Below are 27396 nucleotides of genomic sequence, written 5' to 3'. Positions count from 1 at the left end.
GTGTGTTTGAGGCAGGGCCAGAGGTCGAAATGTAAAGGTGGAAGCGTCGGCGTGAGACGCATTTTGTCCCGCAGCAGCCCGCGTTCACTGCCGTTGATTCCACCTCTGCGGAAACGGCGAGGCATTAAGGGTGGGCCCCGTTTCCGAGAAGTGCCCCGACAGCGTACGCCACTGGGCGGTCACCACAAGCGGATTTGTTTTGATGCAAACCTAGCTCATCGTGATCTCACAGTTCACTCAAGGATAGATATTTTCACAACCTTGACTCCGGCAGTCGTTTTCCGCCCTAGTCTTACCCGTCTTTTACTTCGTTCCAAAAAAATCTTAAGAAAAGTTCGACGCCGCTGAGGGTTCGACTCAGCTGGTTCACCTCCACTATAATCCACCAAAGGGGGGGGGGGAGGGGGCCTCTCACGCGCTGATAAACAAACATCTCCGTCATTGTCGTCATCATCGCCGTCTTCGTCGTTGCTGTTGTTGCCGTTGTTGCTCGCGATTTCCAGACGTGGACGAGTGCACCAACGGGATCGTGTGTGGGGGCGGCGCCTGCCTCAACTCGGACGGCTCCTTCCGCTGCGAGTGCCGCCCGGGATTCAGGCTGAGCGGCAGCGGCGACCAATGCGAAGGTGACGAGTTCACCAAGTACTGGCCGGGCTCAAACCCGCTTAGCTTCGGGCATCCAACGGGGAGCCAACGGGGATCCAACGGTGACGCGGTTTGCAGACTCTTTTTTTAAAAAAAAAATAATAACTCTAAATGCCGCGCAGATAGATTCGTGGTATTGCTGCACTGGCATCTCCTGGGCACCTGGGGAAGCCCTCGCGTTTGTCTGCACCGGTGGCCGAACCCTGTGCCCGCCCGCCCACAGAGGCGCGGGCTGTTTGCCAAACCCTCTGAGCGCCGATCCTCCACCGCTCGCTCCCACGTCCCTCTCACGTCATTACGAATTAAATAAACATCGCGAGTGCCTTCCCGCCACCGTTTACTAACCGTAGCCTCGCGGGTTTTGCCTTCGCGCGACGAGCGAAGGGGGTCCGGTCGGAGGGAGCCCCAAAAAAAAACTCAACTCACTGACGGACGTTGAGCTGGGCGGGCGATGTCGAATGTTGACTCTGTGCCAGATTTCAAGTGGAGTTTTTCGTCTCCCACGTTCCGAAAAGATCCGTCCTGCGGGACAAAATCGTTGTTAGGAAGCCACTGGAGCTGTGCACTTTTTAATCTAGATTGAAAACTCATTTCTTTAAAGCTGCTTTTGTGTTTAGTTTGTTGCGAGCGGCAATGGGAATGCATGTGTATCTATTTATGTTGAACCACAAAAATCAGTTTTAAAGAAATTAGATTCCCCCCCCCCCCACCCCCCCCCCCCCCGCGTGCACCTCCGATTAGCTTTGTTGGCTAAGTACGGTGGGAAAGAAGTTCAACTTAAGTAGATGCATACACATGCATTCCCGTTCGCAGCGGCGGCAGGGGTGGCAGCAGTCACGGTGGAACGCGCGTCATATGTTCATGACGGGGAGCCGTCACAGACATATGACCGCAAGTGATGATTACTTAATCATGCAGGATATAAATAACACTCATTATAAACGGTATTTTTTTTGGGATGAACGCTAAGTGCGGTGGGTTAGCACTCTGCGCTTTGAACCCGGCGACCCGAGTTCGACTTCCAGCCACGGCTAACATCGGCGTGGGGGATATATTTGGACTGATACTGTGTACCAACCCCCTCCCTCCCACCGACCAGCACGGTGAAGCATGGTCGAACTACTCACACGAACAACGCGGTGTGCGGGAGGTCAACGTCCAGCAGTGGACTACCGAAGGGCTGTAAATTATTTACGTATAAGCACGTGTGCATGTAAACACGCGTGTGTTCATATGAACACGCGTGTGTTCATATGAACACGCGTGTGTTCAACTGCAGCTATGGTTAAACACAGAAAACAAAACTGCCTTCCACGGAGACTTGTCGTAGTATTTACATTCTGCTGCACTTACTCATCGCAGGCTGTTGAGTTTGAATCCACTTTCTCATGAGCAGAGTACACAAGCACTCAAAGCACTTATAAAGACAAAGATCCCCCGTATATCCTTAACATACTTTTGGGGCAAGTGCTGTTAGCGAACACCTATGAAGGCCGGCACAGCACACGGGGGCGGGGGGGGGGGGGGCGGGCGGGTGGCCAGCGCCAAGCCCGCCCGCCTCTTTGTTTCCCGAGCAGCCATGTTTACGCATCGCACGAGGTTCTCACGTGTGGACGATCCGTCGAGTCAGGAGACGAGCAGGAGTTATCACATTCGTGCAGAGTCCGTCGGACGGAGTATAAACCGTCTGCGGGTGCGTCGGCGGCGACCGGCTCCTGTTGCTGCCACTGTGGCACCGGCGGTGTTGTTGGTGGTGTTGGTGGTGGTGGTGGTCATCACCGCCGCCGTCGTCGTTGTCGCTATCGTTTGGCCTCGTGCAGACATCGACGAGTGCGGAGAGGGCGGTCGGTGCCAGGGCGGCGAGTGCCTGAATGTCGCCGGCTCCTACACGTGCCGCTGCTCGGCGGGCTACGTGGCCGTCGACAGCACGCGGTGTCGCGGTGAGTTCTCGCGACGAACAACAGCAGGCGGTGCAACCGCACCGATTCCACACCTTTCAGAGAGAGAGGAATGGGGAAAAAAAAGCCGTGGCAATTCTCTCTTTCAGCGGTCGCTGTGGATCCTGGTGGGAAGCCCCCCCCCCCCCCCCCCATATGCAGGAGAAGACGGCCCCTCCATTGTAGTGTGCAGGCGGTGCAACTGCACCGGAACCACAGACCAGCGCGCTAGCCTCTGCGCCACCACTCCCACCCCGTTTGCAAACGTTGTCAGATAGAGTCCAGGAGCCAGAGCCGAAATTGGCAGCGTCAATAAGTAGCAAAACGTGATCTACATGGCCAATAAGAGTGAATTACTAGGTAACCCCACTCGCGTCAAGTTATTATCGCATAAATTCACTGTTATTGGCCACACGGAGAAGTCGGAACGGCTCGAGTGACGCCACTTCAGGTGGCACCGACAGGAGAAACATCTGGTGTGCGCCCGTGGACTAGTAGTGATTAATTGCCAGTCTGTGTCGATTATTATGTTCGAATTCTCAGAATTTTCTCTTCCTCGGAATGGATCGACCACAGGAGAGAGCCGATTAACAAAAAAGAGCAGAGATATCTTTAAAGCCGCGTTGCTGTGCACAGGGCAAATCTCGCAGAGGACATCCGAAAGATATGGCCAGTGCAGGGGCTTTGACATTCCCACAGGAGAGCTCGCCAAAGCCGCTTTTGACAAAAAAGTAAAAAAAACTGAAAACATGCTTTTGAAGATTTGCGCATGCTGGCGTGTCTCGCCGTCGTCCAGCGTCGCGTTTCGCCGTGGCCACGACGAATAAGGTAACGGGGACGCAGTGATGTCATTCTGATATTCAGCGAGATTAAAAATGGCTAAAGAGCAAAAAAAACTCAACAAAACCCACGAAAAGTTGTCCTGATTCACAATCACTCCCATTGCCAAACGGTTTCACGGCCAGCATTGGCCGTGGTCAGCTTTCCCCGCCGCGTGTGGGCCAGGCCGAACGTCGGATTCGTCGGGGAATAGAGATTTATTGCTGTTTATCGCGACCAGCTCGGGTCTTTTTTCTCGCCAAAATATTTTTGTTAAAGCAACAGCACTGCTCGTACGTAAGACGCTTCGACGCCCAGAAAAATAAAAGCCATTGCCTCGTTGCTCATTACTCGCGATAGATCGCGGCGCTCGCAAAACGGGCACACGTTTACGGAGGATTTATTTTTGTTGGTAATTTCCTCGCTGTCAACGCTTACAATTGAGAACGGCATCCATTACATTTAATTTCGTCCCCGCACGAACTCCGCAATTTGCGTGAGTAATATTTGTTGCAGAACATTTTATCCCTTTAAAAATGTTTGCAGCGGACAAAAGCGGCGACGCCAACCCGCACTAAGTATGGTCAAACAACCAGCAACGGCCTGACAAACAGCTGTAAATTATTCTTATTATTAGACGAGTACTTATACCGAGTTAATCGGTGAGAGTCATAGTCCACTCTCACTGCTGCAATCCACCAAAGTAGATCCCTGCTCTCTGAGTCATATGCCTCGTGACAGCCGCCAAACTAGAGCCACCGTTTATTTTTACCAGGTACAGTGAAGGAAAAAAGTATTTGATCCCCTGCTGATTTTGTACGTTTGCCCACTGACAAAGAAATGATCAGTCTATAATTTTAAAGGTAGGTTTATTTGAACAGTGAGAGACAGAATAACAACAACAAAATCCAGAAAAACGCATGTCAAAAATGTTATAAATTGATTTGCATTTTAATGAGGGAAATAAGTATTTGACCCCCTCTCATTCAGACAGATTTCTGGCTCCCAGGTATCTTTTATACAGGTAACAAGCTGAGATTAGGAGCACACTTTTAAAGGGAGTGCTCCTAATCTCAGTTTGTTACCTGTATAAAAGGCACCAGTCCACAAAAGCAATCAATCAGATTCCAAACTCTCCACCATGGCCAAGACCAAAGAGCTCTCCAAGGATGTCAGGGACAAGATTGTAGACCTATACAAGGCTGGAATGGGCTACAAGACCATTGCCAAGCAGCTTGGTGAGAAGGTGACAACAGTTGGTGCAATTATTCGCATATGGAAGAAACACAAAATAACTGTCAATCTCCCTCGGCCTGGGGCTCCATGCAAGATCTCACCTCGTGGAGTTGCAATGATCATGAGAACGGTGAGGAATCAGCCCAGAACTACACGGGAGGATTTTGTCAATGATCTCAAGGCAGCTGGGACCATAGTCACCAAGAAAACAATTGGCAACACACTACGCCGTGAAGGACTGATATCCTGCAGTGCCCGCAAGGTCCCCCTGCTCAAGAAAGCACTTAAACATGCCCATCTGAAGTTTGCCAATGAACATCTGAATGATTCAGAGGACAACTGGGTGAAAGTGTTGTGGTCAGATGAGATCAAAATGGAGCTCTTTGGCATCAACTCAACTTGCCGTGTTTGGAGGAGGAAGAATGCTGCCTATGACCCCAAGAACACCATCCCCACCGTCAAACATGGAGGTGGAAACATTATGCTTTGGGGGTGTTTTTCTGGTAAGGGGACAGGACAACTTCATCGCATCAAAGGGACGATGGACGGGGCCATGTACCGTCAAATCTTGGGTGAGAACCTCCTTCCCTCAGCCAGGGCATTGAAAATGGGTCGTGGATGGGTATTCCAGCATGACAATGACCCAAAAGACACGGCCAAGGCAACAAAAAAGTGGCTCAAGAAGAAGCACATTAAGGTCCTGGAGTGGCCTAGCCAGTCTCCAGACCTTAATCCCATAGAACATCTGTGGAGGGAGCTGAAGGTTCGAGTTGCCAAACGTCAGCCTCGAAACCTTAATGACTTGGAGAAGATCTGCAAAGAGGAGTGGGACAAAATCCCTCCTGAGATGTGTGCAAACCTGGTGGCCAACTACAAGAAACGTCTGACCTCTGTGATTGCCAACAAGGGTTTTGCCACCAAGTACTAAGTCATGTTTTGCAGAGGGGTCAAATACTTATTTCCCTCATTAAAATGCAAATCAATTTATAACATTTTTTGCATGTTATGGATTTTTTTGTTGTTATTCTGTCTCTCACTGTTCAAATAAATCTACCATTAAAATTATAGACTGATCATTTCTTTGTCAGTGGGCAAACGTACAAAATCAGCAGGGGATCAAATACTTTTTTCCCTCACTGTAAGGCCCACTGAGCTTTTTCAGAAGCGACCTAGCCACAAATGATAGCTCAACGAAATGACTTATCACGTGGAAATGTATATCAGCCGGAGGACCAGGAGAAAAATCCACACGACCACGGGGAGAAATAGACATGCAAACTCCAAATATGGATGTGTCAGGGTCAAGATCGAAGCCACGACCTCTTGTATACCAGGCGAAATAGTTAACATCTCACCACCGTGGCACTCTTGCCATCGTATCCCACCGCTCGGCACATCCACACTGGAGCTGGCCTTCACCTCCGCGCGTGACCACATCCCCAGAGCTGGGCTGTCATCCGAATACTTGAGTAAATCGATGACTCAACTGTCATTTGCCGGGCGGTGGTGGCTATGCACGCGGCTGTGCACGCGAGGGTCGGTTGATCACCGCACAAATGTTGTGAAACTCCCTTATACGTGGGCGTCGAGGAGGAACCGTGCGGCACAGCACATGTGGATTCCACCGTATGGGATAGAGTGTTTCCCCCTCGCACACGTGGGTTTTCTCTGGATGCTTCGGGTTCTTCCCACATGTAAACACCCATTAATTGGCCAATAACAACTCTATATATAGAGGACAGTAGAGCTTTGTGAGGTTAATGATGAGAATTTGGCGCCGGTTCACGCCTCGCTTTTGGCTTTCCTGCTCGTCTGTGGTTCTTCCTTATTCCTTCGAGTCGTTCCGTCGCTTGGATTTGGAACAAAGACATGTGCCACTGGCTGGGAGGTGACGAGTGGGCCTTGGTGTAGTCATCAACATCATCAGCTGCGTCACGATGGGCGTGGCTTATGTGGGGTTTCCCGCCTTCAGGAGGCAAGATGTGAGGGGCGGACGCCAATTTTAAAGGATCCCAAGTAGTCTACCATTTGTTCATTGGTCGACCACTTGTCCCACCTTTATTATTATTATTAATGTTGACTTTGATTATGTTGTTGATGTCATTGTTGGTTTGGTGTTATTGACATCGTTGTTTCTGCTGTTGATGTTGTTACGTTATTATCACTGTCATTAATGTTGCTAACGTCGTTATCGTTGCCGCGATAATCGTTTTTGATGCTGTTGGTGTCGTTGTTGTTGTTGACATCACCGTTGTGTTGGTGTTATCGGTGTAGTTGGTTACGTTGCGCATGCTGCTGTTCTTATTGCTGTCGTCGTCGTCGATGTCGACCTAACCGACGTCGCCGCTGCCGTCGTCGTCTGCGCTCGCAGATGTGGACGAGTGTGCGGGCGGGCGAGCGTGCCGCGGCCACGGCGGCCACGGCGGCGGCGGCGGCGACGGCACCTGCATCAACACTCCCGGCTCGTTCCGCTGCTCCTGCCCAAGCGGCTACCGCACGGTGCCAGGCTCCGACCTGTGCGTCGGTGAGTTACCGACCTGCGCGTACGCGCCGCCGCTCACCGGTCCGGCCTCCCGCGGCGGCCTCCCGCGAGGGCCTCCCGCGGCGGCCTCCCGCGAAGGCCTCGTGGCACACAGATTGTGGCAGGTGGCGCCGCTCTCTCGTAGCGTCAGGGGCGTTGAACCCCTCGACCCCCAACTCTAACCCCGACCCCCCCCCCCTCCCCCCCGTTGACCCCCGACGCTATCCCCGACCCTCCCTGACTCCCGACGCTATCCCCGACCCTTAGACCTGGCATCGACGGGGCGGGCGCGGGAATGCGAGCGGGGACCACTTGCGCGGGGGCCGTGTTTAAGCGGCGAGCCTTCTTAATGAAGCTGCTCTGTAGGTCTGGAAGCCTTTGATACCTCAAAGACGCGGGGGGGGAAGGCGGGGGGGGGATCTCTTTGTGCGGGGCTTTTGAGACCCGACGCAGATGTGCGGCGGATTACGGCCCGGGAGTTGACGGTGGCGTCATGTGCTTCTAATAAGCGCGAGGGGCCTTAAACGATGAGAGCAAACCCCCCGCCATGGGTTAACCCCCCCAACACCGACCCCCCCTCCCCACATCGCCCCCCCCCCCCACCACCGCCGCCCCCCCCCCACCCTTCCCTCCGAGTGCTTGCGTCTGAATAAAGCGGGCGTCTAATTCGATGCGACAATATTATCGTTTTATCGTGTTGGTGATATTATCAAATGCGACTTGTTATTTTAAATTCCGGTGTTTGTACAAATTCTCGGATTGCGCACGAACGATTTAAAAGCGGTGGGGATATTGAAAGCAAAAGTGCAGTTTCTTTACGTTGTTTAAACATGTTTATAAAAAGGCAGGAATATTATTGCTATTGAATGGGACTTCACGTTCAATTATGTTTAATTGCACATCACTAGTGAAAGTGGTATGATCCACATATTATAGCGATAGTAATCAAAATAATATGTACGTGTGCTAATTCACATCGTCGATCAGCGGAGTAGTGGTTAGTGCACTGCACTATGAACTTGGTGACCCAAGTTCGATTCCTGGCCACGGCTAACTCAAGTCGGTAGTGAGTGATATCTAAACCAATCCTGCGGTCCTTCCCCACCAACACGCCCTGACCCGCGTGCAAAAGCATGATCAATCAATGCCCCACTTACCGACATGGCACGTGCAGGAGATATTCATCCAACAGTGCATTTTCAGAGGTCGGAACATTATAATTATAAATTACTGCAGTTAAGTATTTACACAATGATATGTAGATAATTAGGTAATTTAACAAGTAAGCTTTCGCGAAGGGAATTAGATGTTTGCTGTGTCTGGATGCGAATGATCATTCTACCGGATGACATTTGAATTAACTTTGCGCCAAACACGATTTGCGGCAAGAGCGTGTGGCACGTTTCGCGTCGAGCTTAAGGCTTCGTTTTTTTATTATTGTCTTATTAAAAAACAAAAATTTCCCCACGAAGCCGCTATTAAGCCATCTGGCTGTTTTTAAATGAGCGCAAAAGGCCACAAAATCTGACTCATGGCCAACGTCTGTTTATACGCACGAACGGATGATGTACGAGCATCGGGGAGGAACGTCGTTGCAGCGCGCCTCATGTCGGCTCGCAGAGAGAGACGCCGACGACGGCGGCGATGGCGGACGAGAAAAAAAAAACTGAAAATCTTGTTTGTTTATCTCATTTATATCCATTTTTTCCGTTTTTTCCTCAAATGTTTATACTCGCCGTGCCGTGTGACCTTCGCGTTGTTTAAAATGATGCCATGCGCAGGACAAAACCGAAACGAGCCGCTCTCGCGTGGGGGATTTTGTGTTCCCTCGCCGTTGCTTCTCCAGGCCAAAAGCCGTCGAGTCGCGTGCCCCCCTCCCTCCACCCCCCCCGCCCCGCCCCGTTTTGCGGGTTGCTGTTGCGGGCCCCCCCCCTGGGGTCTTAGCGCTCGCCTGTCTTGCAGTGTGTGCCCGCGTATTCGTGCAGTGCGGCGTTCCCTCGTTGTGCACGAAATTCGCTCTCCGCAATGATTTGGCTCTCCGCGAATCGCGTCTGGGAACGTGGTGAGTTCAAGTAGTGAGAGATAGAGTGATGAGATAAAGTGATGATGCACCGCATCATCATAATTAAAGGTTAGTTTGTGTATAGCAAACAACCAAATGTTGTTGCTGCTGTGTTATGATAATGTTCGTGTATTTAATAGCTTATTTACGTGTTTATTTAAGTGTAATTCATTTCGTAGGCCAATATCATCCACGAAATGTGCCGATCACGAGCATCTCTCGAACGTATTCCTCGCGAATAACGAACGGTTTGCTGTATGTAGGGGTTGGGGTGCTACGTCGTGCGCAGCAGAAAGCATTTCGCAAAAATCCGTTTGTTGTACCGTACTTTACACGCTCTCACATCTCCGCTTGCCCGCCTTCACCAATGCGTAGCGAGCAGCGTGGTGAAGTATGGGTCAAATAACCCCCACTGCCTGCAGTGTGAGGAGGCCCCTTATCCATCCAGGGATGAAGAGGCAGGCACAGTGGTTAGTGTGTATAACAATGTGTAACAATAAAAAATGTTGTTTCTGAGTAGAAAGTGTTATTTCCTAATTGATTATTCCTCAAAAGTACAGAAAATGGCTATTATTCCCCAAAAACTTTGCTTTTGTGACCAGGATATTGATATTTAGAAATTTACCTATTTTCAATGAGAAAACGTGGTGTGCATTTGTGTCTTTCGTTCACGTAAAGTCCCGGTCACAAAAGCAAATTTTGTGCGGAATAATAGCAATTAAAAAAGAACACTTAATACCAAGGAACAAAAAATTGTGTTACATCGTGTACCGTAATCATTCATACATTAGGACAGCGGAGCAGTCGCTGGCTCTGAACCTGGCGACCTGAGTTCGATTCCTGGCCCACGGCTAACATCAGTGTGCTGTCTGAGTCAGTCCCTGGGGCCCCGCCTCCACACTTCACCAACCGACGCTGACCCGCGTGGTGAAGTATGGTCAAACCGTTTCCATCACTGACGCGCCGTTTGGGAGACACGGGGCTGTGTTTCTGTGTTACAATCATGCGTCGTCGATTCGTCGGAAAGTTCGCCATACGCTCAAATCCAATCGCACGTGCTTTCGATGCGTTCACCTGACCTCCGCGGCAACCAGAGGCCCACTACTTTCACCTGGACTCCGAGGGAAGGGATTCTTGAAATCAAATCGAGATCCTGAATCATGCCCGGCTCATCGAATCACACGATCGGCGGAAACCTTACAACCCCTCCCCCTTGGCAGATGAACTTCGTGCCCAGGAAGGCGCAGCATTGGGCCAGCGTCGGCATGTTCACTGGGTGTGTAGGCCACGAGATGTACCCACGTTGTGCTTACGTACGCGTGCACAAAAGCACAATGCACGGGCGTGTGCACTTTACCACGCAGGAGTAACCCGCGAAAGGACTCGTAGCGCCAAGCGATTTGTACAACGTCAATCACGAACAACTGCCAAGGCCGGTCCCATACTGCAACAACACGCCTAAGTAAGGCTTCAAAATGTACATTCCGCACAGGGGAGGAATAGTGGTGGGGTGGGGGGTGGTTTGGGGGGTATGGAGGGTACAGGAGGAGTCTATATTTTGCTCCGCGGCTGGCTGCCCATGAACCGGGCCGACTCTCAGAGCGAGCCCCACGTCGAAGCGGTGTTTTGACAGCTGGGGAGAGGTGGGGGGGGGGGAGCAGCGGGGCGTGGGGGGGGGGGGGCGACGACGACGTCCCGGGGGTGTCGCGGCGATGACGCGGCGCTAAGCAGAAGGGCACGGGTAAGGTTACAGCGGTCCGCACGGAACCCGCTCTCGCCTTTCGCGCGTACGTTGCGCTTTAACTTCTTTCTCGCTCCGTACGTAGGCAACCGTGCCGACGGGAGGTGCCGGCGGTGGGCGAGGATTTGTCCGACGTTCGAGTCGACATTCGCGAGCGTTCGCCGCAAACGCGAGTCGCGATCGAGTCGCGTGAGCGTTAAGCGCGCGTCGCACGCGAACGTGAACCTGCGAGGCGCGTGCATCGAGATGCTTGGATGGGCACGCTTGGCTGCGCACGGTGCAAAAGAAGTTCAGCATGCGTACGCACACGGCGGGTCTGAGAAGAACAATGTTAGAAGGTCGGACCCTAAAGAGCCAGGAAAAAAACGGGCAGACAATACAAATGAGGCATTTGCCAACGAGACCGAACAAAAGAAGAATAATGATCAATCATCTCTTGAAATGAATCGTGAGCCCCTGATTCATCGAAACGCGAGTGGGGAGGCCGTGCCATTGCTTGCCGAGGATTTGCCCGAACGCGAACGCTCAAGGACTTGTTCTGGCAGAGCATTTCCCCCGTAGTCCGCACTGCCTGACGTTCAAACTCCCTCCACATCAACTCTTTTGCCCACAAGTTCCTACAACCAAGCTCAGTTCCAGACGCGCGCTTGTCTTTCGCGATCATGACGTTTGAAAAGGAAGGGAGTGTGAGTTTAGAACTCTGTGTGTGCGTTGGGTTTGGAGAAGCGATTCAAGTGGCATCTGGGGTCGCCAGATGGATTCCATTTGTATCTCATGCAACAGCGCGTGTTGAGCAATGGTTGCTGATGAAAGTGATGGGTTTGGATTTCACTCACAGACTCAAAAACTCAGACAGATACCCATAGACTCACATAGAAACGCAGACTCACATAGAGACCCATAGACTCACCTAGAAACCCAGATTCACATAGAGACTCATAGACTCACGTAGAGATGCAGACTCACGTAGAGTTCCATAGACTCACATAGAAACCCAGACTCACATAGAGACCCATAGACTCACATAGAAACCAAGATTCACATAGAGACCCATAGACTCACATAGAGACCCATAGACTCACATAGAAACCCAGACTCACATAGAGACCCATAAACTCACGTAGAGATCCAGATTCACATAGAGACCCATAGACTCACATAGAGACCCATAGACTCACATAGAAACCCATAGACTCACATAGAAATCGAGACTCACATAGAGACTCATAGACTCACGTTGAGATCCAGACTCACATAGAGACCCATAGACTCACATAGAGACCCATAGACTGACATAGAAACCCATAGACTCACATAGAAATCCATAGACTGACATAGAAACCCAGACTCATTCAGAGACCCATAAACTCACACATAGACCCATAGACTCTCAGAGACCCATAGATTCACACAGAGACCCATAAACTCACATAGGTACACACAGACTCGCACAAAGACTCGTAAGACTCGCATCGAGACTTTTGGGTTGGTGGTGGAGGTCCGGGACCGGTTCAGACATTAAGAGGTGACCGGGAATCCAGCTCGAGCAATCGAGTTTGCAGTGCGCTCACCGCTTACTCCGCCGCTCGATCCCGATAAGCCCAGTACGAGCGTGGCGCGCTGCCACGTGACCGGCTTTAGTCCGCCGCTGCATTCACGGAACTCCCGGTATGTGCCTTCCCAACGAACCCTGCACCGCCTCATCCTTCACCCCTGCTGTGAAGTCCACGCTTGAATTGTGCGGTAATTACAGCTTCGTTTGAGTGACAGAACCCCGCAAGGAAAATGCTGGGCCCCAGCCACCCACCCACCCCATTCCACTGAAGACCAGCTCACGCTTGGAGAGAGTATCCCTGCAGCTGTCCATTCCACCTTTCACCTTCGCCGTCTCATCTGAAGCGAGCTCGTATATATGTCTCCGACGTTGCGTTCCCGCAACCTATCGTCGACCCGTTCGAGTGCTTGCTCTTGTTGTTGTTGTTGTCGAGAGCGCTCTCAATCTCTCTTGTGGTAGGCCATCCATCCAGCACTGGCACGAGCAGGTACTTGCGGGGCTGCATCTTTACTTTTATTATTATTACCACAATAAATCTCACGCTCTGGGGCAGCAGTAAATCAACGGTTTATTGCTGAATGCCGTGCTAGCCTTCGGCTGTTTTCATCGTCCCGCGGTCCGGCTGAGAGATATCTCTTTCGCGGCATGCGGAGCAGCAGCAGCACCGGTGGAGAGCCACAGGGCTCTCTCTCTCTGTCTGTCTGACGACTGAAGGAATCCCACGTGGGTTTCGGCCACATTCAGGACACGTGGGCATTTATTGCCGGCCTCCTCGGGGAGAATCGGTGGTGAACGGTGGATGAAAGTGAGCCCCCCCCCCCCCCCCCGAGTCTCATTCCCTCGGTCTCTCCCTCCCCTCCCCACTTTTCCCCAGTCCTTGCTCAGGGCCCCAAGCAGCTCAAGGAGAGCTCTGATTTATCGAGAGAGAAATTTCATCCCTCAAGTTCACATCCTGATAAACGACATGGCAACACCATTAAAGTTAAAACGCTTCACGCATCTCTCTCGTCGCTTGTCTGTTTACATATCTTGCCATTTTACCACTCGTCAGTTATTGTTTTCGTCCACAATTAATCTCACTACATAAAAAAATAAATGTAGTTACTGGGTAGTTTTTTGGCGAAACTGGGCTCCCCACAACAACACCACGGGACGCCACACTCTCCCCCACCCCCGCACCATCTCCCATCTCTACGCGCAGTGTCGGAGTGGCCCGTCTCGAACTTGCTTGCGAGCACGGGAGTTGCTCGCTTGTCTGTGAACTTGACCCCTGGTGCCCCGCGCGGCGGGGCGATGTTGCAGTCGGTTCTCGTTATTTGGGACTGTTTTGGTTGTCGCGCGCCGCTTCCCCGCGTCGACGCTTTTTGAGACTGAGCGGCGGCGGCGGCGTTCGTGCGAGCGAGTTGATGTGAGACGGGGCGCGGTGGAGTGGGGGGGTGGGAGGGGGCATTCGAACGCAATGTGCGTGTGCGCGCGCTCCGTGTGTGGAGCGGTAGTGTAGCGGTTAGCGCGCTGCGCTACGAACCAGGCGACCCGAGTTCGATTCCCGCTCGCGGCCAACACCAGTGACCTTTATCTGAACCGGTCCTGGGCCTCCCCTAGGTCGACTCAACCTCAAATGAGCACCCGGTGCGATGTGCAAGCGTTGCCGCTAGGGAGACAAAGGCGGCCGGGCGCGGTGTTGGTCACCCCCTCGTGTGCCGTGCCGGCCTTCGTAGGTGCTCGCTAGCAGCACTTGCCCATACAGTCTGTTAAGGCTATACGGGGGATCTTTGTCCTTGTGCGTGCGCGTGCATATGCGCACGTGGTAGCGTAGTAGCGGTTAAGCGCCACGCTGCGCTCCGAACCCGGCGACTCGAGTTCGATTCCCGCTCACAGCCAACACCCAGTGACGGTTATCTGAAACCGATCCTGGGCCTCCGCTGGGTCGACTCAGCCTCAAGTGAGTACCTGCTGCGATGTGTAAATGTCGCCTCTCGGGAGACAAAGGCGGCCGTGCGTGGTGTTGGCAAACCACCCCCTGGTGTGCCGTGCTAACAGCACTTTCCAGTCTGTTGAGGCCATCGTGACTCTGAAATCCAACGTATTCCTGGCACTTTGTGTAAACAGTTTCCCAAAAAAAGGAGCAGTGGCTCAGTGGTTAGCGCATGAAGCCAATACCGAGTGCGGTGATTCTTTATTGTGAATCCTGGCCACGGCTACCATCAGTGGCGAGTAAGATTTGGACCCGCCCCCCCCCCCCTCGTACCCCGACAGCTTCACCAACCTGTACTGACCAGTGTGGTGAAGTATGGACAAGCAACAACTCACGGATCTCCCTACACCTCTGTGCTTAGTACTTAAGCTAGCGCTGTAAAACTAGAGCAACATATTCTTGAATCCGTCTGCAGTGGTAACGACGCTCACACCGTGGGTTGAACCTCGATATAAGCAGCTTGCTGTCGGCTTCTGTGGGGCTTATGTTGTGGGCAGCAGAGGGCAATGGGACAACATCCATTCTGGTTGTGTTCTGTGCTCCCGCGCCTTTTTGCCAACCCCGCTCCTTGAGCGGCGCGGTTAAATATGGTCGAGCGTCCACCCCGACTTCCACACGCTGCGGAGAGACCTTTTTACTAGGAAGCCACTGGGGCTGTGCACTTTTAAATAATCTGGATTGAAAACTCATTTCTGTCGAACCGCTTTTTGTGCTCAATTATTTTTGTCCTTCCCCCGGCACCTCCGATTTAGCGCGGTTGGCTACGTACGGTGGGAGAGAAGTTCAACACACGCGCGTACGTAATCCAGCAGCGGGGAGAGAGAACGCGTTTAGGCGCGTGGCTTGTTCGCGGCACGTGCGAATAGCGAGTCGGAGGAGCCGGGGGGCGCCGCTGAACTACTCCGGTCGAGCGTCTCTTGCTCGCTTGCTCAATCGCGACGCGCTCGCTCCGGCGTAGCGGCCGCGTTGACCACGACGACGCTCGGCTCGGAGCCCGGAGCCTCACGGTGGCGGAGGAGCCCCCGGCTCGACTCGGCGATCGCTCTCTGTGTGGCTCCCGCAGACGTGGACGAGTGCGAGGAGGATGCAGACGCCGTATGCTGGCCGCACCAGTACTGCGTCAATTCCCACGGATCCTACTCCTGCCTGTGCGACCAGGGCTTCCAGAGCGCCGAGGAAGGCAAGGGATGCGTAGGTGAGGAATTGCCACTCCGCCCCGCTGCCGCGGGTGCAGCATTCGGAGGGAAGTCTGACGCAGTCGTTTCTCAGACCACGGTTTGTTTCGTGACGGGGGGGGGGGAATCGCTCACTCGCGACGCGCTACTGGCGAAACGTCATACTCAAGATTGTAAGTGTTGTGGCTTGGCTCTCCAACACACCGGTGTTGCTGTACTAGTGACGAATTGGCCACGTTCTGTTTACGTGACAACCCTTACTAGTTGGCTGTGTCGGGTGGTGGCGGGTTTTAACGGCACATTTATATATTTACGCGATCTATTCGGGAATCGCACGTTTGCGGCTGACGAGCTCCCACGGCTCGAGGAGCGGAAACCGCGCGGGGGCCTTCGGAATCAGAATTTCTATTTAGACTTAAGGAATCCGACGAGCCATGAAGCTTTGAAGCCTTTCACCGTGGGCTGTCATGGGGCAACGGACCGTCCGCGTGACGGCCCCATCGCACCCGGCGAGTTGAACCGGTCCTGGGCCTCCCCTCGGTCGACGCGGGTCCCAAACGAGTACTCGGTGTGGTGTGTGAACATCGCACAAAGGCGTCCGGACGCGTTGCTGGCCGCACTACCTGCCGGCTTTTGTAGGCGCCACTTGCTAACACCGCTTGCCCCGGCGGTCTGTTAAGGCTACGCGGTGGGTGTGGGGGGTGGGAATCTGTGTCTTTTTTTTGTGACACAGACGTGAACGAGTGTGAGCTGGTGGTCGGCGTGTGTGGCGAGGCGCTGTGCGAGAACGTCGAGGGGACCTTCTTCTGCGTGTGCGACAGTGAGGGCGACGACTACGACCACACGCTGGGGCGCTGTCAGCCTCACTCGTCCACAGGTGTTCGCCCCACCCCTCTGCCTCTCCCCCTCTCCGCCTTCTACCTGCACCTCGTGACACCCCGTTCCTCCTTCAATCTCTCTGCTTGTTGCTTCTTTCATTCCCTCAACCTGTTCCACCTTCTGCCTGTTCCTATTTCACTCGTTCTTCCCGTTCTTCCTTCCATCCTTCCACCTGTTCCTCCTTCCATCTCTCCGCTTGTCCCTTCCTTCTTTCCTTCCATGTGATCTTCCTTCTCCATCCTTCCATATATTGCTCCTGAAATCAGTGCCAGGGGATGCAAAGGTGGGCAAGACGTAATACCGGCCACAACACCCCTTCGTCAGCTGTGCCTGCCATCACAAGGTGCTCGCTGACAGCACTTGCCCCAACACTCACGGCTATACGGGAACCTTTGTCTTTGTGCGTGTGTGCTTATTTTATCATTGCAGAATTCAACGAGTCATTGAACCTGCACAGCCAAGCTGCCCAGCCAGGCACTCGACCAGGTGTTTGAACACTCACAGACACACCCACATGCACACCCACATAGACGAACACCACCGCTTTTGCTCTCCGGCGCGTTTTAGTGTATTTGGGTCGTACCGCGCGTTGTTTCGCTCGCTCCACGTGACCGGGAGCTCCCGAAGAATCTGCCAGGACTCGGAGCAAACCCCCCCCCGCCCCCCCCCCGGACGTCGTGCGGTACGGCGCTCGCCCCGGCACGAACGCGCGGTACGATCGCCAAACCGCGTCCGTGAGCTACGCGCTAAGCGCTGCCCCTGTACGCCCGTTGCGCGGATGGCACCGCCGCTCATTCCACGCGATCGTCGCGTTTCCTTGGCGAGCGCTCGCACGGCGGCTCGGGGGGAAGTGTCCGTCACTCACGGTTCCCAGCTGACGGCAAAAGCGAACGTAGCCGGATCCGGTTTCGCGACAACGCCAAATAAGCGCCGCTGAAATCTGTCTTGGGATGTTGCCGCCGCTCCATGAAGGCTCCCACGAGACAACGGACGTTGGACAGCTCTCGGGCACGCAGAGGCAGCAGCAGCAGCAGCAGAGGCAGCAGCAGCAGCAGAGGCAGCAGCAACAGCAGCAGCAACGGCAGCAGCAGCAACCTGGCGGCGCAGGTGAGCGACAGACGCGGCCCAATCGGACGCGAGCGGCCTTTTGTTTTGTTTTGTTTGATCACGGCCTCCCATCCCGTTGGGATGCAAACACGTGCTTTGCAATGTATTGAGAGTAACGTGAAGGAATAATATACAGCGTGGCCAGCACAAAAACACACTCTGCCATCGCATTTGTTTGGTTGGTTGTTTGCCTGCGTGTGCGCGAGTCTGGCGGTTAGCGCGCTGCGCTACGTACGAACCCAAAGACCCGAGTTCGATTCCCACTCACGGCCACCAATAGCAGTGGCGATTATCTGAAGCGGTCCTGGGCCTCCCCTCGGTCGGCTCAGCCTCAAATGAGTTACCCGGTGCGGTGCGTAAACATCGCCACTGGGGAGACAAAGGCGGCCGGGTGTGGTTGCTGGCTACCCACCCCCTCGTATAAATGGATCACCCTGCGTTTCCTGTTGCACAACAGGGCCCTCGGAAAGCCAACAGGTGGCCCGAACATTTGCGTTCAATCATTGTGAGCGGACGCAATTACGTTTTCTGTTGTTTTGCTTTCTTTGTCACGATGCCACGATCGTGCGAACGTGTGGCCTGATGATGCCAGTTGTAATTACTGGTGAAACGTCGTACTCAGATTGTAAATGTTGTGGATTTGCTCTCCAATACACTGGTGTGCTGTACTAATAACGAATTGGCGTGTTCTGTGTACGTGACAACCCTTACTAATTGGCTGTGTCAGGTGGTAGCGGGTTTATTGGCACACGTATATACCTATATACCTATATTATGGACTTGTTTTCTTTGACAATTTTTTTTTCATGATTATCCCAACAACTTTTTACGGTTAATTGAAATCGTATCCGGCCGGTCTAAACATTTCACTTTCGCAGGAATTCATTAAAGCAGATTACATTGAGGAATTTTAAAAAACAACAACAGAGGAAACAAATTTCGTTCGGCCGAGCCCACCCAGGCGTGAACGTCGACGCTGGCTCCGTTCGTTTGACGAGCCGCTGGGTGAGCATTAGGAGGAGCCGCGTGGGATCGGGGGGGGGTCGGCGGGGGGGGGGGCTGAGATCCGATCCAGAGCCGTGTTTTTTGACAAGCTGCCGGGGTCTGCAGGGAGAGTTCCGTAGACGTTTCACGTTCGCGAATTGTCATTCGCCCGAGCCGCGCGAAGTCGGGGGGTGCGAGGGTGCAAAGGGGGCAGCACAAAGTTTCGAGGAGACGTACGTCAGACGTCAACTCTGTAACCTTGCGGATAGAGATCCACACAGAGTCACACAGAGACTCATAGACTCGGACCGCGACTTTATTATTCCAGCCGGTGAGGCCCATTGAGCCAAGACAGCTCTGTTGGCAGGATGACCTCAGTCCAAGGCCGGCGGCAGTGGCGGCGGCAGTTCCAGGACACCGCAGGGTGGCAATGTTCGAACTAACGAGAGCCGAAACGAACGTTCTCGCAGCAGGTCCCAGCCACAGTTTTGTGCGGAGGAATCCTGACGAAATGTTATCTTGCAAATCTGTGTTGCATAACGATGTATAACTCCGTCACTTAAAAAGTGTAATTTATTGCGTTAACGCTGCGTGCATCGAACGTCACGCGGCAGAGGAGGTTGCTTGCGTTCGTGCAAGTTGCATGGAAATGTCCTCCCAGTGTTGGACTCAGATGGAGTGAACAAAAAACCGCACGGGACGGGACACAAAAACAAAATTAAGCAACACTAAAGCGACGCTAAAAACGAGAAGAAAAATGTCAAATAGGGAACGAAATTGCAACCTGGAATCACGAGATTTTGTCGCATCGCCGGTTTGGGTGAATTTGGCCTAAGTCGGGGAGATCGGTTGTAGTATCTTGACATTAAATAACAAATCACAAATTGTGACCTCGATTCAAGTTTAATCCGGGAATCCCCCCACCCTTTTTGAAACGCAGGTCAGCGAACACCGATGTCGTCGAGGCCACAACCAGGTGAGCACCGATATTTGTTTTGGTTTGTTCGTAAATTCTACTTTTACACAAAACAACAACAACAACAAGAGAACCTTCGTGCCCACTGAACGCGATCGGAAATCGGAATATGAGGCTGTCGTTTTTTTGCCTTTCCCACTTGCAGGTCACAGCTCGCACACGGACGGGCAGCCGGCGCACGGATCACCGTCCCGCACTCCGGACCCGCGGCCCGGTAACTCCCCCCTGCCCCCCCCCCCCTCCTCCTCCCCAACGCGTCGCGCACGGCGGCGGAGGCGGAAGAGCTCCCAACCGCGATGGCTTTGGTTCCTCCTTTGGTTGAAGAGGATCGGCGAACCCGGACGGCGTGGTGATGTTGAACGTGCGAGCGAACGCTTTCGCGGCGCGTTTAACGATTTGCTACGGAGCGGCTCGACGCACCGCGAGTGCCTCTGCAGCGCACACCGGCACGTTTGCTCGCGCGGCAAACTTCGCGAATGGTCCGCGTGTCGGGTGGCGGAGGGGTGTGCTGGCGGCGACGCATTTCTTTTTTTTTTGCCTACGCGGCGATCTGACCGATATGATAAAAACAAAAACTCGGCTGTGAATCGCGCAGCGGCCCCGTCGGAGGGGGTTGTGCGAGGGCTCTGGGGTTATTGGCGGCCCGGATCGGGCCTCCGCGTCCTCTCTTCGTTGCGTTGGAACACGCGGCTACAGTGGGCGGGTTGCGGGCGGTGGTGGCGGGGGGAGGGGAGGAACCCTGGAGAAAATCTCCTTCGGTTGTTTTGTGTTTAAACACGTGAACATCCTTCACGGGAACGGTCTCTGTGAACCCCGCGACCTTAACACGACGAGCGAACACACATTTGTCATTTTGTTTCCGCACGGGCCCTCGTTGTGCGCCGTCGTTGGCGGCGATCGCCGTTGGGTCTCCGCGAGAGAGGAGGTCCCTGACGGGGCGCCTCTCCCGCTGGCTCCTGCGAGCGCTCCTGTCGGCCCTCCCGGTTTTTTTTCCACAGAAGACACCTCATGCCAAAATCAATCTGATATCGTAGGGCTGGGCGCACAAACCTCCTCCTCTTTTTTTTTTACCACATGGTCCCAGGGATGGTGTAAATTTTCTTGAAGCACGAAGAGCAGAGAGGAAGAAAATAAATAAAAACGTGATGATTTTTTTTTGTTATTCAAGCGAGGAAATTCTGCGGCGTCTCGGCATGCCATTCCGGCTCGGGGCCACGAACCCCGAGTGCACGTGAGGGAAGAAAAAATAAATAAAGAATGCGAGCCTTGCGCAAAATCCCAAGACGTCCGAACGATGTCGTCAGCGCATATTTGCGTTACGGCCCCTTTGTCATTCTACTGCTGGATGAAGGCCTCCCCCCGCGCTACATGACTGACGGCTTCCTGTGATGATACACTTCCTCACCCCGGCCTGTGATTGTTCACCCCATACCGTGGTTCAGTTTGCCACTCGCGATCGCCGTTGCTGAAAACGAGGAATCGTCACAAAATGTTAGTTTGTAAATCAAAGCGCAGTGCACTAACCACTGTGCCACCATTCCCCCGAACCCCCCCCCCCCCCAATCAAATTTGATTCGTCAGAAGCTATGATCAATTCACTTCTGGATGAAAGCCTCCCCAAATTCATCGCCACCTCTCACGGCCCTGCGATGTAACGGTCCGATCTCCGCGATGCAACCTGCTCTCTCTCTCTCGGGCGTGGCTCCCTCTCTTCACTGCCATTCTTAATTTGTGGTTTTCGTATTCAGGACTGCTCTTTGTATTTAGCTAATCTTCCTTCCCCGACACGTCCCCTGAGCACGGATGACTTCGTACGGTGCGAAAGAAGTTCAACACGCACACGTACGTACATTCCGTCATTTGTCTCGACCGTTGGCCTTGAGGTTTGCTCGGCAGGGATCCGCTCCACGGCGTCGTATGCAATGAGAATGACGGTCGCGTTTCTCCGCTCTCTTCAAGGGAGTCATGATCGCCAGCGAGGACCTGCTGTTCACACGGCTCAACGCGTTCACACAGGTATCGATTCCCCATTGGCTTCATTATGTGACGCTGAGAGATATTTTATGATTCCCCTGGTAAAGGTAAAGGCACAGCCCTGCAGTTTATTTCTCGTGCCGTTGCTCGAGGAGAGCCCCCTCCACCCCTCTTCAGTTTACTTTTCCACGCCGGCCAGATGCCTTGAAAGTAATGGGAGTAACCCTCCACCGCACGCGACTTGCTGATCGTTTAATTTGCGGTTGCATGGGTGTCAACTTCTGCGTGGACAGATGCTGGCCAGGAAGGGATGTTGGGGGTGGTGGGGCAGGAGGGGTGGTGGTGGGGGGGGGGGTTGTCTCACCAGCCGGGAGATCGAAACGACCTCTGGATTGCAAGTCAATTGCGCTAAACGCTACATCGCGGCGGCGGCGGCGGCATTCCGTTGGGTGAAGGGGGGCGTTTGTCATGTCGACAGAGTGACCGTGTGACTCCTGCCAATGTGCCGCGTGCCAACACCACTGCGGAAATGTTATTTTCGCCAAAAGAACCAAACATAAAGTTTAATGATCGTAAAAAATAATAATGACGATGTAAAAAGTTTCCCAAATTCCGCTGGTTGAAATCATATTTTTTGAATATCACGTGCCGGCGGCATCACGGCGCTGGCCTGGCCCGGCTCCAAGTGGAGTTCCCGGGCGGCGGATTTCACGGTCGTGTGTTTTCTTTCCACCGCACAGCACTCCCGGAGGGACATGGCCAGGTCGGCTCTGCCAATCCTCCTGCAGGCACGCCGGCGCGGCCCGGTGAGAACCCCCCCCCCCACAACCCACAACTCCCATCCTCCATGTTGCTATTATTTTATTTTAAAAAAACGTACGTATAAAAAAAACCTCAACTCAAATTGAGTGATGTTTATTTTAAATGTTATATTCTTACACCTTTTGCGTCTTAAGGAGCAGCAGCTGCTGCAGGTCGTCTATTTGTTGTGAAATTGTCGACAGGAGGGGAGGGGATGGAGGAAAAGGGATGAGGTGACTTTTTGTGTTGTTCCAGATTCTGCCATCGGAGTTCCCAATCTCCACTCCACGGGATCGCTGCCCGGCCTCACGTGGAGACTAGGTACTTCGTTTATTTCTTTCTTTTTTTACAATTATATATTTCTCGGATACCTGGAGGATAATCCCTTGCGATCTCCTCACTTCGCAGGGGTGTCCAGGGTATCAGGTGACGGCATACACAGCAAACACGCGATAACACGCGTTCAAACATGTTTAAATCTACAACATATTAGTGTGCGTGCTGCATGAACGTCGCGTACAACTTATATGGCGTCAGGTACAGGAATGAGGCATCTGAGGCAGCGTGCGTGAACATCCCTCCGTCCGCAAACACGTGATCAAAACCCAACAGCTATTTTCGGAATTTGTCACGATTTTGGGGTTCGCGTTCCTAATACAGCCAATTCAGGAATTGTTTCATGAAACTGTCTCGCAGGTTTTGCCGAAACGACGGAGAGGCACGGTGCGGTCGTCTTCCCAGAAGGCTCCGACCGGCGGCCGGGTGAGTGTCGGGGGTCTATTGTCCGTAACCGGAGTTTATAGATCTTTTTTTAATTAGTTTTATTATTTTATTGTTTCCCTTCTACGTGGCTTTACCGAAAGAGCCAAGAATATAAGATCTCCTACTTTTTTCTTCTACTTGTGCATCATAATCATATTATAATCATAAACGTATGATTATGATGATGACACAGCGTCATCAAATACTCGACATGCCATAGTGTGATTGTGGCCATGCAGCCCAAACTATCGACCGCACGGTAAACCACTGTGGTCCTGTGCTCATTCAGCAGAAGCCCCATCGTCTCGGCCAGCAGATCCGGACATCTTTTGGCATTGATCAAAGGAACAAATTTGCCATCGGCACGAACAGGATCGTAATTATCATCATCGTCATCCTCCTCCTCCCCGCCCCCCCTTCGTCGCGCCTCCCTGCCCCCCCCCCTTCGTCGCCCCCCCCCGCCCCCCCTCGTCGCCCCCCCCCTTCTCCCGTCTGTCATCAGCCGCAGTGCCCGCGAGGACGGGGAGCTCTGGCCGCGACGAGCGCAAGGAGTGCTACTACGACGTGGACGCCGAGACCGCGTGCTCCAACGTGCTCGCGTGGAACGCCACCCGCGCCGAGTGCTGCTGCACCGCGGGCGCCGGCTGGGGCGCCGACTGCGCCATCCGGCCCTGCCCGCCCGCCGGCACCGGTAACCGCAAGCGCCCCACCCCCCACCCCACCCCCCCCCCCCTTGCCGCGAGAAGCAACCGCGTGAGACGCGGCACGGCGAGCTAGCCGGGCAGCGGCTGTGGCTACGCTTGCAGGTGGCCAGGTAATCCGCTGACCAACAGAGGCAGCGGCGAGGGTCGGCGGATCATCGCGCAGTTGTCGTGTGCGTCGTGGGGGAGCCGTGTACCCTGGCTTGCCGGGAGAAGGGCCCTACAGCGAATGCGGACTTCACACCCGTTTCCATTTCAGCGGAGTAGTCCAGCGTTGGCCCCCTGTGTACGTGTGGGTTTTCTCCACGCACAACAGTTTCCTCCCACATTTAAACGCTCGTTGATTGGCCGGTAATGCCTTCATATATATGTAGAGGACTGCAGAGCTCGGGAGGGAATTTGGTGTTGGATCACAGCCTGGTTTCCTACCCCGCTTGTCTGTGGTTCTTTCTCGCACCACAGTCTCTCTCTCTCTCTTTGAGAGTGAGATAATACTGTACAATAAATGCCACCACATATCAAGATACTGTGCAGACACGGTGTGTTTATTGTGAGAGGAAGTCGGTCATAGGTCTCTGTGTGAGTTTATGGGTCCCTGGGTCTGTATGTGAGTATATAGGTCTCATCATATACAGATCCAAATATTTACAGGGGGTCCCATACACTTACACAGAAGCCCATAGACTCCCTTCGACCCATGCTCACCTCCAATGAGTACGGTTGGCTACGTACAGTGCGACAGTGGTTCAACATACATACACTTCGGGTTCCTAAGTGAGTTTTTGGATTCCCATTTGAGTCTATGGGTCTCCATGTGGGTCTATGGGTACAAATGCGAGCATATGGGTGTCTAAGCGAGTCTATGGTTGTCTCTATGTAAGTGTATGGTTGTAGGTTTCTCCTATGGCTTTCCGTGTGAGTCTATGGATCTGCGTGTGAGTCTATGATTCTTTGTGTGAGTCTATGGATCTACGTGTGAGTTTATCATTCTTTGTGTGAGTCTCTACGGCTCTCCGTGTGAGTCTATGGATCTCAGTGTGAATCTATGGATCTCCGTGTGAGTCTATTGATCTCTGTGTGAGTCTATGGCTCTGCGTGTGCGTTTATGGCTCTCCGTGTGAGTCTACGGCTCTCTGTGTGAGTCTATGGATCTCCGTGTGAGTCTACGGCTCTCCATGCGAGTCTACAGCTCTCCGTGCGAGTCTACGGCTCTCCATGCGAGTCTACGGCTCTCCGTGTGAGTCTACCGCTCACCGTGCGAGTGAGCCCATGGATCTCTTGTTTCTGCAGAGGAGTTTCGGTCGCTGTGTCCAGAAGGCAGAGGAAACATCCCGAGCCAGGACCCTGTCACCAGCAGGAGAATCTTCCAAGGTGAGTGGCAAGGGGGAGGCACGCAGACTCGTGCAGTGAGTGGCACTCATTACATTCCAGTGTCAATTTTATCAATGCCCAGGGTCCCTGTGACATTTTTTTTTTCAAGACGATCTCAGTAGTTATACACAAATAGAAGGAATAATTGGGTTATGCTGCTGCATTGGCAGTGGTGCACAAACACAATTAAAGAGGAAGCGGAAGAAAAACAAAACTCAACACATTTGTAAATAACACCGTGGCCTTGAAAGGAAAAAAACCCGTTAAATCGGCGACATTTCAGGCAACGGCACCCTTTTTCATAGCGCGTAAAAATGTGCCGTGGATATGCGCGAAGCCAACCCATCGTCTCCATCGTCTCCGCGAAACGTCGCCGTCTGCTCTCTTAACAGTCTCAGTGTGGGCAGGCAGCGCCGGCTTCTGAGCCGACCAACCCCGCTGCGCCCCCCCCCCACCCAACTTTGGTCCCCCTCTGACGTCGTGAGTGAACTCGTCTCATTAACGGGCCGTGAAAATCGGATGCTGCTAAGGATCTCGTTAGCGGCTGCGCCACCGTTAATGAGTGGAAGCGGTGCGGGGTTCGTGGTGGAGGCGAGGGAGGGAGGGAGGGAGGGAGGGAGGCATCGCGCCCCATGTTCCACATTACGCGTGCTTCGTTTACACCCCCGCCTCTCATCGCCGGGGCTGGTTCACATCAGCACTGTGTACGTGTGTATGTATGGTGAACTTCTTTCGCACCGTACATAGCCAATCGTGCTAATCGGATGTGCGGGGGGTGGGGGGTGGGGGGGAAGGACAACAAACTCAGCGCAAAAAAGGCAGTTCTAAAGAAATTAGTTTTCAATCTCCAGCATAGCTCGAGTGGCATCCTAATATCGAAACGAAGAGCGTTTCAGACGGCCGCAGAGGCGCGTTTGAAAGCGCGCGACAAGGCGACGGCCAGCCAAAAGCCGACGTCACCGCCGCGAGGCCGGCCGGAGTTCGCGTGTTGGTTTAGGACTCCTGGGCGAAATGAGCAGCAGGGTGGTCGTGCTTCAATGGGGGGGGGGGCAAGCGGCGAGGTACCGTGGGGTTGGTTCACGCCGACACGGGCACACGTTTCCGGCCGCGGCCAGCCGGTGGGTGAGAGGTCGCCGCCGGCTTCCGAGGGAAGGCAAGCGCTCTCTTCCTGCGCCGCTGTGAAAGTGAGCCGAGCGCGACGCGATGTTTAACACCGCCCGCCTGGCCAGCCTTCCTTTGCTTCCCTTCTTTTATTCATACCCTAACGCCCCTGGGCACGAACGTCGATGGGAGCTGCCGTACAATGATTCTCGCTCGCCCCCCGCCCCCCACCACCACCCCCTCCCCCCTACCCACTCGACGTATACCCCCTCTCGTAATTTGATTAATTGTCGCCAGCATCTCCAGTTATAAACCGCTTCATTACTGATTACTATTTTACTTACCGGATAAAGCCCACTTGAGCTATTGTGCAGAGGTGACGTGGCCACGCGTGATAGCTCATCCATCAAAGTGGCTGAATCATCATCATCATCATCCCCCGCGGGAACGTATGAGGAGCAGCCAAATAATCTCAACGCGCGTTGAATCTAAATGTGGAGGGCACCACCGAAGGAGCCCGGAGAACAATCCACGCGACCACGTCGGCAAGAGAGAGAGAGAGAGACAACACGTGAACTCCAAATGTACAGCAGGCATCGCCGGAGCCCTTGATCGAACCTCCTGCGTACCAGACGAGGGAGAATATCATCTCCTCGCCCCATATAAACTGCGTACTGGGCAATTTATGTGCGAGAAAAAAAAAGCGTAATTAACATAAGCTGTAATGAATTTACTATGTAGCGATTTTCCTGAACAGCTTTAATTCGCACGACGGAAAATAGACCGAGGCATGCACTGTACAGAGCATGTCACGTGTCATCCTCGTGACCCGGCACCTCTCAAGCATCCTTCATGCGTCCTCTTTACCCTTTAGACGGCCGAGTGGTGGACTTCGCCACACACAACGCTCTCCTATTGTAACAACATTACTGAGGCCTTACAATAACATGCGTAATAGGCGACGTTTTGGGCAACGGCCCTTCTTTGTAGCACATTTTTGAGAACTAAATTAAGAGTTGCTTTTTTGCTATGTGTGCTTGCGCGCACCACTGCCAGCGCAGCAGCAGCAGCATC

The 27396-nt window shown here is 53.4% G+C and overlaps 1 protein-coding gene and 1 long non-coding RNA gene across 5 annotated transcripts in view; one reads left to right on the top strand and one right to left on the bottom strand.

The window, feature by feature from the left end:
- Positions 1-27396, top strand: part of LOC116948380 (latent-transforming growth factor beta-binding protein 1-like) — a 106780-nt gene that overhangs the window by 55844 nt on the left and 23540 nt on the right. For 3 of the 4 annotated variants that reach the window (XM_032965000.2, XM_032964998.2, XM_032964999.2), the window contains exons 23-37: positions 504-626; positions 2466-2585; positions 7009-7161; positions 15555-15686; positions 16400-16543; positions 16975-17031; positions 17518-17652; positions 19577-19612; positions 19758-19826; positions 21572-21628; positions 22327-22392; positions 22643-22708; positions 23084-23149; positions 23652-23840; positions 25141-25221. In XM_032965000.2, the coding sequence (XP_032820891.2) occupies positions 504-626; positions 2466-2585; positions 7009-7161; positions 15555-15686; positions 16400-16543; positions 16975-17031; positions 17518-17652; positions 19577-19612; positions 19758-19826; positions 21572-21628; positions 22327-22392; positions 22643-22708; positions 23084-23149; positions 23652-23840; positions 25141-25221 (1494 nt within the window). The remainder of the gene's footprint in view (positions 1-503; positions 627-2465; positions 2586-7008; positions 7162-15554; positions 15687-16399; positions 16544-16974; positions 17032-17517; positions 17653-19576; positions 19613-19757; positions 19827-21571; positions 21629-22326; positions 22393-22642; positions 22709-23083; positions 23150-23651; positions 23841-25140; positions 25222-27396) is intronic. The other variant, XM_076071353.1, reaches the window with a different exon arrangement.
- LOC116948387 (uncharacterized) lies at positions 620-26810 on the bottom strand. The gene is made up of 4 exons (XR_004403797.2): positions 26667-26810; positions 25105-25213; positions 2253-2638; positions 620-1167 (listed from the first exon to the last, which is right to left on the bottom strand). It is a non-coding gene; the product is annotated as an uncharacterized LOC116948387 (long non-coding RNA).

Source organism: Petromyzon marinus, chromosome 33 (genome assembly GCF_048934315.1).
Source record: "Petromyzon marinus isolate PM22_M1 ecotype Great Lakes invasive population chromosome 33, UKy_Petmar_22M1.pri1.0, whole genome shotgun sequence".
NCBI classification, from domain to species: Eukaryota; Metazoa; Chordata; class Hyperoartia; order Petromyzontiformes; family Petromyzontidae; genus Petromyzon; species Petromyzon marinus.
Note: the sequence above shows the minus strand (reverse complement) of the source record. Positions and strands in the feature narration are given on the sequence as shown.